We start from the raw sequence: 12,758 nt of genomic DNA on the forward strand, positions 1-12,758 counted from the left end.
CGCTGCTCCTCTCGTCGGGGAGGAGTACAGAAACCAGTTTAAAGAGCCCTTTATATCGATATAAAGGGCCTCGTTGTGTGGACGGGTGCAGCATTAAATCGGTTTAACGCTGCTAAAATCAGTATAAACGCATAGTGTAGACCAGGCTGGAGGCAGTAAAACATGCATGTGTGCAGTCATTTAACATTCCTAAACCGTGGGTGGATTTTTAGAAACATGGTCGGGGCTCTAAGGTTCTCTGTAAAGTATATGGAATGCAGTACCTGTGCACCCTGGAGAGTTACTGCAATTCTGAAGTAGAAGACAGTATTGGGATAACATACAACGAACTCTATCCCTTCAGGGATTCTGCTGACCTGAACTGAGAGTTGAGAGAGTAGATTATGATGATGCGAGAACTCCGTGATACTGATGCCATGCAATTTACTGCAATCCATCAGTGGTGTGAGGGGTTTTGTTTGAAACCAGATCTTGAAATGACTACAAAAAATGTAGTAGTCCGTACTCATTCTCTTTCGATTCCCTAACCAATTTGGTTAAACTCAGTCTGGCACTCTGAAAAATCAAGCTTGGACTCCTTCTGCCTATTAATAAAAATTCTGCTATTTGATCTTAGGTAACAGCTGTGTTGCTGATTCAGATTTCCTTCAAATGCAGCACATGGGGTAACTGGATGGCTCTGAAGATTGCTAATACTGTGCAATTGTTCCTTCATTTGTGGGTCACTGATTTGAATTCAGCACAGATCAATGATTATCACCATTTGATGTTGGCATTTACCACCTGTTTGGTGGGCTGTGTGAAATGATTTGACTAGTCAAGTCAATTCCTCGTGGGCAGATGTCCATCACAAAAAACATGCCCACCACTAATTTGTTTCGTATTGGCATTGTCAACAGATCAACCAGGACTGACTGGGCCATGGAGACTGAAGCCTTCTCTTGCAACACACACACACATTCATCACTAGAGGTAGTCCCATTAGGCCAGTATTGAGCATTGGGAGATGGATTTCCCTGCTGTAGACTTTCTGCAGGCAATTTTGCTAGTATCCATCTGGCTCCTTCTAGAAGCACTAAATCCACTCTCAGGTCTACTTTTTGCATTTTCCAAATACAATAAAGATATTAAGTTGCCTCTGTTATGATGGTAGGGAGAACTCGCCAAGAGCATAAAAATGCATCCATCTACTATACGTGTCAGCAAACATGCATCTTAATATTCAAATAGGAGCATGCACAGTAAGAGAAGAACAAAACACTCTCACATTCTTGATCATCAATTCAAGGGAAAAGGCATAAAAAAACAAACAGGACTTCAGTTATCAGCTTTATGTTGTTGCTCGATGAGTTCCACATAATCTTCCATTTCCACATGTAATTGCCGTGGTTACTCCATGGGCTGATTCTAGCATAATTTTTATTGTTTGTCCCAGTCATATCTAGGCTGTGATACAGACTTTAAATACACAGATGTGTAGTACCCTTGCTGGAGGGATTGTGATTAGATATAGGGGATTGGGACCTAGGAGTCCTAAATTCTCTTCTCTGCTCTATTGCTTTATCACTGGCCTTGAACAGGTCACTTCATATTTCTGTACCTCAGTTTATCAAGCTGTAAAATCCACACAGTATTTCAAATCACTGATGAGAATTCATTAGCTTTTAGCTACTTTAACCTCCTCAGACATGAATAGAAAGTAGTCTTAATTGCTTAATATTGAAAAATATAGTGATAATGAAGGCACATAAGTGCATCTGAGGGTGACATAAGTGTATTCATTCACTCTTCATGAATCATTTTTGTGTAATGCCAACTTAAAAAAAATAGCCAGTTCACATCCCTTATTTAAAGAATATTTGCTGCTGATGTGCAACCAAAACTGAAAGCTTAATACAGGAATTTCGGTAACAGAGAGGTCAGTCACTAGTTGAAGTGGGAGGTGGGAGAGATTATGGGGCTAGAAAGGACCATTGTGAACATTTGGTCAGACTTCCTGCATAACACAAGCCATAGGACTCCCCCTGACTTAATTCCTCTTTGAACTAGAGCATAACTTTTAGAAAAACATCCAATCTTGATTTTAAAACTCCCAGTGATGGAGAATGCACCTTGGTATATTGTTCTGTTGGTTAATTACACTCACTGTTAATGATGTACATCTTTTTTGAGTCTAAATTTGTCTAGCTACAACTCCCAGCTATTGGATCTTGTTATACCTTTGTCTGCTAGACCGAAGGGCCCTCTTACCTATTTTTTATTCCTTGTGTGTGAGTACTTAGAGTATGATCAGTCACCCCCAGGGCTGGCTCCAGGGGTTTGGCTGCCCTAAGCAGCCCCCCCTCCCCCCCCACAAAAAAAAAAGTTGCAATCCGCAGCAATTCAGCGGGAGGTCCTTCGCTTCAAGCAGGAGTGAGGGACCCTCCGCCGAATAAGTGGAAGTGCCGCCCCTCCCCGGAGTTGCCGCCCCAAGCACCTGCTTGATAAGCTGCTGCCTGGGGCCGGCCCTGGTCACCCCTGAACCTTCTCTTTGATAAACTAGATAGACTGAGCTCCTTGAGTCTATTATTATGGGTAGCGCTTCCGATTTTAGGTTTTAACTAATAAACATCCCCAACACACACACACACTTTCTCTCTCTCTCTCAAAAATGAAATCGGTGTTTACTGGATTAACATAAGAAAGACAGGAAATGGTTACTTGTATCTAAGGGCTTGTCTATACAGAGCAGTAATGCAGATTGTATGGATGTGATTTCTAAAGTGCATAGATTTGTTGAGCATTAATTGGTCCATTTAGACCTTGCTGGTTCTTACTAAAGATTCCCTAGTGTGCTTTAACATTGTGCAGTCTGAAACAGTACTGTGTTAAAGCCCACTAAGGAATGTTACAAAGAGATTATTAATTACAGTATATGATACTGTAATTGTATATATTACACATTAAAATATATAGAAAGAGACCCCTGAAACAATCAGATTTTTTACATCTGATAAAACTCAAAAATTGCTTTAAAAAAATCCCCAAAAGTGAAATCAATAAACCCCAAAACCCAGAAGCCATAACTGTAAGATATGTTTTCCAGTCCTTTAATGATTCACATGACTCTTCTCTGAATCCTCTCTAATTTATCATCATCCTTCCTGAATTCTAAATACTAGACCTGGATACAGTATTCCAGTAGTGGTTGCATCAGTGCCAAATACAGAGGCAATATAACACCTCTGCTCCAATGCATAGGAGTAGAGGTGTTATACTGAGCGCCGGGGACTGGACTAGAAGATCTTTTGAGGTTGCTTTCAGTCCTACAATTCTATGATTCCCCAGTTTATATATCTGTGGGTCATATTACCCCTTGTGGGTTCAGCCTGTGGTACAGTACTCAAGTCTAAGGAAGCTTTGTTTTATTCAGAACTGGTCCATTATTTCTTTTCAAAACAGTTGTTCATCTTCTTAGTTAACAAGTACAGATTTCACCTAGAGCTGTAATGGACGATATTTACTTAAAGGTGATTATTGCAGGAGAATGAAGGATTTCAGAATATTTGATTTTTTTTAAAAAAATATTTTTAATATTCTGTCCCAGTACATTTTGATCACACTTTACTTGGTAACAGTATGTCTGAGTCTTTTTACTGAGGGACTCTTGCTCTGTTGCAAGGGGGATCCAGTGGACGTATTGTACTTAGATTTCCAGAAAGCCCTTGACAAGGTTCTTCACCAAAGGCTTTTATGTTAATTTAGTTATCATGGGATAAAACGGAAGATCCTTTCATGGATTGAGAGTTGGTTTAAAGACAGGGAACAAAGGGTAGGAATAAATGGTAAATTTTCAGAATGGAGAGGGGTAACTAGTGGTGTTCCCCAAGGGTCAGTCCTAGAACCAATCCTATTCAACTTATTCATAAATGATCTGGAGAAAGGGATAAACAGTGAAGTGGCAAAGTTTGCAGATGATACTAAACTGCTCAAGATAGTTAAGACGAAAGCAGACTGTGAAGAACTTCAAAAAGATCTCACAAAACTAAGTGATTGGGCAACAAAATGGCAAATGAAATTTAATGTGGATAAATGTAACGTAATTTTTGAGATCATTGGTGCGTTGGGTTTTTTGATGCCTGGGGGCACTAAAAATGAGACCGCAGACCATTCATTCACAAGTAGACAAAATGATCGGGGGCTAATGCTAGCACAAAGTAGTCAGGAAAGAGATCTTGGAGTCATCATGGATAGTTCTCTGAAGATGTCCACGCAGTGTGCCGCGGCAGTCAAAAAAGCAAACCGGATGTTAGGAATCATTAAAGGGGATAGAGAAAACATGGAGAATATCTTATTGCCCTTAAATAAATCAGTGGTACTCCTGCATCTTGAATACTGCGTAGAGATGTGATCTCCCATCTCAGAACAATATACTGGCATTAGAAAAGGTTCAGAGAAGGGCAACTAAAATGATTAGGGGTTTGGGACAGGTACTATATGAGGAGAAGATTAAAGAGGCTAGGACTCTTCAGCTTGGAAAAGAGGCGACTAAGCGGGGATACGATAGAAATATATAAAATCATGAGTGGTGTGGAGAAAGTAGGTAAGGAAAGGTTATTTACTTGTTCCCATCATATAAGAACATTGGGGTCACCAAATGAAATTAATGGGCAGCATGTTTAAAACAAATAAAAGGAAGCTATTCACACAGCACACAGTCAACCTGTGGAATTCCTTGCCTGAGGAGGTTGTGAAGGCTAGAACAATAACAGGGTTTAAAAGAGAACTAGATAAATTCATAGAGGTTAAGTCCATTAATGGCTATTAGCCAGGATGAGTGAGGAATGATGTCCCTATCCTCAATTTGTCAGAGGGTGGAGCTGGATGGCAGGAGATTACCTGTTAGGTTCACTCCCTCTGAGGCACCTGGCATTGGCCACTGTCAGTAGACAGGATACTGGGCTGGATGGATCTTTGGTCTGACCCAGTATGACCATTCTTATGTCTTCTCAGTCTACAGATACAGATTATACCTAGACCCTTTTCAGTGATAGGGCTTTATAAAATCGTGAATGGTGAGGAGGACGTGAATAAGGAAGTGCTATTTACCCCTTTATATAACACAAGAACCAGCATCACCCAATGAAGATGATAGGCAGCAGGTTTAAAAAAACATAAGAAAGTACTGCTTTACACAGTGCACAGTCAACCTGTGGAACTCACTGCCCGGGGTGGTTGTGAAGGCAAAAACTATAACTGGATTTTTTTAAAAATTAGGTAACTTCATAGAGGATATGGCCATCAACGGCTATTATCCAAGAAGCTCGGGAATGCACCCCAATGTTTTAGGTGTCCCAGAAGGTGGGACTGGATGATTAGAGATGGATCACTCGATAATTGTCCTGTTCTGTTCATTCCCTCTGAAGCATCTGGCACTGGCCACTGTTAAGACAGGATACTGGGCTAGATAGACTATTGTTCTAATCCAGTTTGGTCATTCTTATGTTCAGTTATCCCGCGGAAGAGGTTCAATGTCTGAAAGCTTCTGTCCAGTGGAAGAACAAGGTGTCATTCCTTTAAGTATCGGTATTCTGCTGGAAACCTTGTATTTCATAGGTTATATGTGTGGTATCTGAAGTAGTGCTGGCAGTGAGTTTTGCTCAACATAATAGCTATTTTATACTGGAGAGAGATCCAAGACATCCCTGCTTCGGATAATAATTGCTCTTCAGTGACAAGATACGTGCAGTACATGTGTGCCCTTTATGGCAGACATTGATATCTGTTTTCAGCAAGATGACTGCCAACAGTTGGAGGCTCCGAAATGCCATGTACTTTAAAATGCATTGCAGGTTCTATTCGTGGTGAACCTGTTCCTTGACCTAAGCATGTTCATAACTGCATCCATTTTGCTCAGCTTTGCAGTTTTCTTATAGTACTGACAGAATGGCCGTTCTTAATGCCAAGGAACAGAATATTGTACGTATTTTTTTAAACTTAAGTTTCCTTTGAAGAACAAAGATCTGTCAAATTTATGTAAAACATTTTATGAATTTAAAAATGCATCGATACGTATTCCTGCTCCAGAACAATTGCACAACAGAAACAGTATATTCCACTCTCCACTGCATCTTGAAATAAAACAGTTTTACCCTGTTTCTATGTTCCACCTTTGATCACAGAAGTAACAAAAGATTTTCAATAAGGGAACTGATTTCCCAGTTTCTGTTGCTTTGTTTCAGAGTTACGCACAGCCAGGTCTTCAGTATATCCAAGGGCAACAGATTTACACAGCTCATCCACAGGGAGTGGTGGTGCAGCCGGCAACAGCAGTAACAACGATCGTAGCAGCCGGGCAGCCTCAGCCCATACAGCAGGTGAGGCCTGGAGCATTACAGTCCAGCCTGGTAACTTGCCAGAACTTATGGGGTGCAATTTTTTTCATGACCCATGAGAGAGAATGGTTTGATGTATATCCCATTTGGTGTATCCTTCCCCTGTTTCCCTTTTATGTTGGGGAGGACAATATCCTCTCCATATCCCCTAAACTGTAACTAGGAAGCCAGTGGATTTACTGTCAAAAGGGTAGTTAAAACCTAGTGCTGTTTGCAAAAAATCAACATCCCTTCCCTTGCTCTACTGTCTGGCATTGTGAGAAGGGCTGGTTGATTTCATATCCACTGTTCTTGTTTCCCACTCAGTAGCATTTGTAAACATAGTACTCTCATAAGCTATCTTAAAATGGCACGTCCTTTTCTCCTCCCTCTCTCTCTGTGTGGACTTTGCTGTGAATGATTCCTAAGCTTGATCCTCTGTCCTGAGAAAAGAGAATCACTTGTGTTATGTTTGGTGATCTGGCCTCAATGCTGCTCTGTGTAAGGGAAATATCTCTGCCTCCCTACCAGCCTCCTGTCTCCCCACTGTATAGGAAAGGTGATTAGGTTCTGTAGTGGCCTTGGTTTCAGACTGGATTCACCATACTAGGCCTTTATCACGTGAAAAGGGCTGTTGGTGCTGTTCTTGTCGGCTGCCTCACAGAATGACGTAGATTCCTCTGAGGCTGCCTAAAGTTATGTCTACATGACAGACATCTGCTGGCATAGCTACATCAATCAGGATGTGATCCTTGGCCGACATAACTGTGGCATCAGAAGCCCTGAGTGCATATGCAGTTATACCAGCAAATCTGTGCTTTTACCAGTATAGCTCGTTTCACTCATCTTTGCGGATATAGCTGTGTCCGCATTAGGAGCACTTTGCTGGGATAGTATGCCAGTTTTCCAATACATATTAGGTACTCCTAGTGTAGACATGGTCTTAAACTCGCTAAGTTAATAGAAGCATCACAGTGAAAGTGAAGGGTGGCCCATTTGACTACTGCTTTATGAATGGACTTGGTCAGGTAACCATTACTTTCTTATGCACTGTAGCTTTGTATTAAAAACTTTGTAATATTGTCGTTCTTTGCTCAACTTTCTCTCTTTGCTGTCGTTGGGGTATTTTTAGCCAGAGCTGATAGTGACCAACAATCTTCTGGATCTACCACCGCCATCTCCTCCAAAACCCAAAACCATTGTCCTCCCTCCCAACTGGAAAACAGCCCGCGATCCAGAGGGAAAGATCTATTATTACCATGTGATCACAAGGTAAATGCTCACTTATGTATTCAGTGCTGGTGTTCTTATTCATGTGTAAAAACTGCACCCTTATTCTGTGTTGGCGGTATTCCAAACTACTGTGCAATGTATTGTACTGTCTCTACAATGCCACAGCAAGGTGCTGCAGGGGGTAGTGCTGGGGATTCGTTTAGCAGTGTTCCCCTATGTCAGCACTGAGCCGATAACCCAGAATGTTGGTAGGTGTGCTCTCCTTGAGTACTGCTTCACACCCCCACAGTCAGACTATGAAACTCCATTGCCAAAGGATGTTGTGAAGGCCAAAAGTAAAACTGGGTTGGAAAAAGGATTAGATAAGTTGATGGAGGATAGGTCCATCAATGTCTATTAGCCAAGATAGTCAGGGATGCAACCTTGTGCTCTGGGTGTCCCTAAACCTGTGGCTGTTAGAAGCTGGGACTGGGTGATAAGGGAAGGGTCCCTCGATACATTTCCCTGTTTTGTTTACTCCCACTGAAGCATCTGTCACCGGCCACTGTCAAAAGACTGGGCTAGATGGACCATTGGTCTGACCCAATATGGCCATTCTTCTGTTCTTATGCTTTGTGGTTAAGGTTTTTCATGATTAACATAAGTCAGAAAAGAGGTTTGGATGGGAATTCAGTTTTTTAAGACTTGTCTGGATTGAGAAGTGATGGATCCAGCAAGGGTCAATTTATTGCGTCTAGTCTAGACACAATCAACGGCAGAGCGCTCTCCTGTCAACTCCGGTACTCCACCAGGGCGAGAGGCGCCAGCGGAGTTGACAGGAGCGTCAGCTGTCGACTTACCGCAGTAAGTAGACCTAAGTACGTGGACTTTAGGCATGTTCATGTAGCTGAAGTTGTGTAACTTAGATCGACATCTCTCTCTCTCTCTCTTCCCTCCCCCCCCGCCCCAGTGTAGACTAGGCCTTATTTTAAGGAGAGCTAGTGTGAATAGTTCCATTTTTTAAAAAAAACCCTGACTTTGTTGTTGATTTGTGCTATCCCTATTTGTACTAGGATTTACGAGCACCGTGTAGTACCAACATAAGGAGCATTTCAGAACACCAGGCAATGGGAAGACCTTACTGATTGCCTAACAGCAATTAACATTGCGTGTCTGGGGAGTCTGCATATGAAAGGAATGACATGCAATTCAGCCTTCAGCTGTTGGTATTGATACCAACAAATTCTCCATGAGTTGCTTTGGAAACTGCTGACTGAACATTTTGAGACTTAAACTCATAGCAGTCTTACCCCCTGGAAATGTTTTGTAAGCACTTGTTTTAAGTAGATTCCAAGGCTGATACAGTAGAGTCAGACTGCATGACTACTCATTTTACCCACCTTTTACTTATCAGTCCATTTTTCCCTATGGTTTGTCATGATGGAATAAAATCCAGCTGCCCACCATTAAGTAGGATTTAAAAATAGCATCTTGGGTTTGCAGAAGGACATGTGGTCCATTTTAAACAAGCATATTTGATTTTCCCCACAGTCCTCTCATAGATTCTTTAACGTCAGAAAGGACCATCATGATCATCTAGTCTGACCTGCACATTGCAGGCCAGAGAATCTCACCCACCCACTCCTGTAATAGACCCCTAAGCTCTGGCTGAGTTTACTGAAGTCTTCAAATCAAGATTCAAAGACTTCAAGTTACAGAGAATCCATCATTTACTCTCCTCCTTGACCCCACTCCAAAAATAAGTTTGTTTGAATTGTGATTGTCTGGGGACTTCCACTGATGAATCAAAACCAGAACCTTCAAACCAGATAGTCCCTTTTCTTCAGGGTTTCAGATTTTGTCCATAGTATACAGACTGCTATAAGTCCAGGCCATGTTTGGAATCAAAACATGATGGAAAAGACCTATAGCATTTATTTGTTCATTTAGTCTGTCTGCCAGGGCCCAGTGCAGAATAGTTCTCTTTCTTGTCCCCTTCAGGATTTTGATTATTCTAATTTTAAATGATTCCAGTGATGGGATGGGGCTTCCAAAACTTCTCATGGGAGACCATTCCACAATCAAATTGCATTTTTAAGAGATCTTTCCTGATAGCCTAAATTTTCTATTGCGCCCTTTCATCCCATTACTTGTACTTATCCCATCTTGGATCACACTAAACAATTTCTCTCCCTTGTTGATGGATATACCCTTTTAGCTGGCAATTATATCTCATTTGTCATCATTTAGCCAAGCTTTTCCATATTAAATTAATTATTCATCAGTCAATCGATCTCTCCAGTCCTTTGTTCATTCTTGTTGCACTTCTTAAGAAATCTTCCCTGTATGTCTGCATCTTTCCAATAATGAAATGCCTAGAACTGAACACTTGATTCCAGGTGTGGTCTGACCTCATTTCTGTAGAGAAGAGACTACTACCCTCAGGCTCTGTGATGTGACATCTCTGTACAGGCAAACCAAAACCGCTCTGTTTCTGCTTACTGCCATGTTGCTTTGTAAATTCATGTAATCCCTACACCTTTCAGCATTAGTCTCCCAGGTATATGATGATTTCCCCAGATGCACTAGCTTGGATATTTTTGGATTGAACCTCATTTTATTTCATAGACATGTCTATAGTGCATAATTCTCTGTCTTCACTGGCAGTCATAACTATCCTATTTGGTATCATCTGTGTATGTTATTATTGTGCTATTAGTCATTATTGATCTGGAAGAAGGGCAGCATCAAGATTAGGTCTGCCCCTAATCCAGTGGCTTGCTCATTGATGCCCCAACATGAAATGAATTGCTGTTTATTGTTGATTTGTTTATAATACTTTCAATGCATGTGACACTGTTCATATCCCTGTCAATTCAAAATATTCTTTTCAGGAAGTTTTTGTGAGGCACTGGTTATGTGCAATCAAAGCTGAGAGTCCTGTCCCCCGTCAGTTATTTGCAAGAAGGCAATCAGGGCTGGCTTCCAAGTGTCCAGAATAGAGGACATGATGGTAATTTCATGTGTGAGCTTCCATTACTCCAAGATATGAGTGAGACCGTTCCCTTCTTTCTCTAGGCAAACCCAATGGGATCCTCCTACTTGGGACAGCCCCGGAGATGATGCCAGCCTCGAACATGAAGCTGAGATGGACCTTGGGACTCCAACGTACGATGAAAACCCAATGAAAGTAAGTGTGCAATCAGCAGATGAAACATCTCCTCTTTCGCAGCTTCTTTAAATGGAGAGTGGAAAATTTTTGTCATTTTGTAAGTCCTGTGGCCAAATAGTCTACTGTGTGGCAAATACAAGCATTCGAGAAAGTTCAGATTGTTGAAGGGGTGGATGACAATACCTTATATAGACTGAGTATGAACAGAAGATAGAGGTGTTCTTTTAAATGTGGACGGAAAAGCACAAATTAATGGTCTGGCTGGATGTTTCTGAAAGCTTTGTTAGTAAATCATTAAACAAGGTTTTCCTTGACACTTTGACGTAGGAAATAGGTGACCCTTTCCAATAAGAAAATATATTAGTAGAGTGTTGGCCCCCTCTAGCTCTAGAGAACAGAGTTCCACCCGTTCTGTCCCATAGCTGCTGAAGAAGTTTCTCTTCATAATCTGGAACTCCTCTTGCTGGAGCTAGGAGGAACCCTAGTAGACTCCCTCTCAGACATGATAGCTTGTTTGTTAGAGGTCTTCCTGATGTTCCAGCTCCCCATTCCTCCGCCAAATAAATAAATACCCATATAGGGTTATTATTGACCCTGAGACTAGCTCTTTTACAAAGTCAGTGTCATGGATACAGTGTTTGAGTCTGACTGAGCAAAGAGAATTATCTTGTGTTATTGGTCTAGAAATAATTTTTGTATGTCCATATAGAGGTCATACTCTTAAAGCTGGGCATCAGCATTACCCAGTGTGGAATCCCATTTCTGGAATTGGGATTCAAGTGCATCTTGAGAGAGAAAAGCTTACTGTTCTTCTTCGAGTGATTGCACATGTCCATTCCACGCTCGGGATGTAAGCGCCTTGAGCACAGTTGCCAGAAATTTTTCCCTCAGTGGTACCTGTCAGATTGGCTCCAGTGCCTCCTGGTGCCGCATGCTCACAGTGCCGGTATAAAGGGGCCAGCCAACCCCACACTCCATCAGTTCCTTCTTACCGCCCGTGACGGATGCTGAAACTGCACACTTCCCCTGTTTCTTTCTTCTAGTTATTTATTTTTCATTTGGACTGTAAATAGTTCTTGTACATAGTTTAGTTGAAGATACTGCCTTATTAGTGAATTTTCTTCTGCCCCCTGTACCTCCTGCAGCAAGCCTATGCCTTTGAGTGACGCACATGCCAGTTGCTTAAAGTGCTTCGGTGAGGCTAATGTCCGGGACCATTATCATATCTGCTGGGAATTCAAGCCTCATATGAAGGACCAGGAGACCATATGGAAGTTCCTATTTATGGAAGAGGCACTCGGATGCTCTGCAGAGCCGAGCTGGTCAGACTCAGTACTGAGTACTTTAGCATCGGTGAGGATTGCTGTTCCCACTGTCAGGAACTCTCACCATTCTCTGGTGTTGAAAAGGAAACTTAAGCAGCTGGTCGACAGGGGGCGTTCCCCTCCATTGAGTCTAGTACTAGACCAGCCTGTGCCAGAGGGACAATGAGGGTCCAGTGTGATTGTGGTTCCATCTGCCCTGGAGGTGTTTGCAGCAGCAAGAGACTTGCTGGAGTTATTGGTACCACCATCAATCCAAGAGCAGGTGTCAGCGGTGCAGGTAGATAGAAAGGAGCATGTCACCCCAAGCTGCCCTCTGTACCATCTAGCCGGGAACCATCCCTGCTATCCTCAATGCAGGCCTCCCTGTCTCAGCAGTGATCTCCAGAACTGATGAGTACCGCACCTCCATGGTCCCCAGAGAAGGGCTCGATGTCTGAGTTGGAAGTAGGGTCGTATACCTACCAGAGGGGTTGCTGTTGGTACTCCCCGGTCAGCCCTTTGGTGGTGGTGGACCCAGGCTCAGATACCTCTGAGCGCTTGGCCCAGTATGCACTGGTCTATGCCAATGCAATGGCCATTATGGAACCCTTGGAGTTTTCCCCCAATGTCAGAGGCACATTCCAGACACTTATATTTGGTGGCCATGGAGAGGAGTTCTCCATCCCATCAGGCAGCACCTGACCTGGACTCCGGTAC

The 12,758-nt window shown here is 42.4% G+C and overlaps 1 protein-coding gene across 1 annotated transcript in view; it reads left to right on the forward strand.

The window, feature by feature from the left end:
* The window catches only part of SETD2 (SET domain containing 2, histone lysine methyltransferase), a 152,444-nt gene that overhangs the window by 104,946 nt on the left and 34,740 nt on the right, over window positions 1-12,758 (forward strand). The window contains exons 17-19 of the mRNA XM_032770627.2: window positions 6,222-6,356; window positions 7,486-7,625; window positions 10,644-10,755. Coding sequence (XP_032626518.1) covers window positions 6,222-6,356; window positions 7,486-7,625; window positions 10,644-10,755 — 387 coding nt within the window. The remainder of the gene's footprint in view (window positions 1-6,221; window positions 6,357-7,485; window positions 7,626-10,643; window positions 10,756-12,758) is intronic.

The sequence above is a fragment of the Chelonoidis abingdonii genome, chromosome 2, assembly GCF_003597395.2.
Source record: "Chelonoidis abingdonii isolate Lonesome George chromosome 2, CheloAbing_2.0, whole genome shotgun sequence".
Lineage (NCBI taxonomy): Eukaryota > Metazoa > Chordata > Testudines > Testudinidae > Chelonoidis > Chelonoidis abingdonii.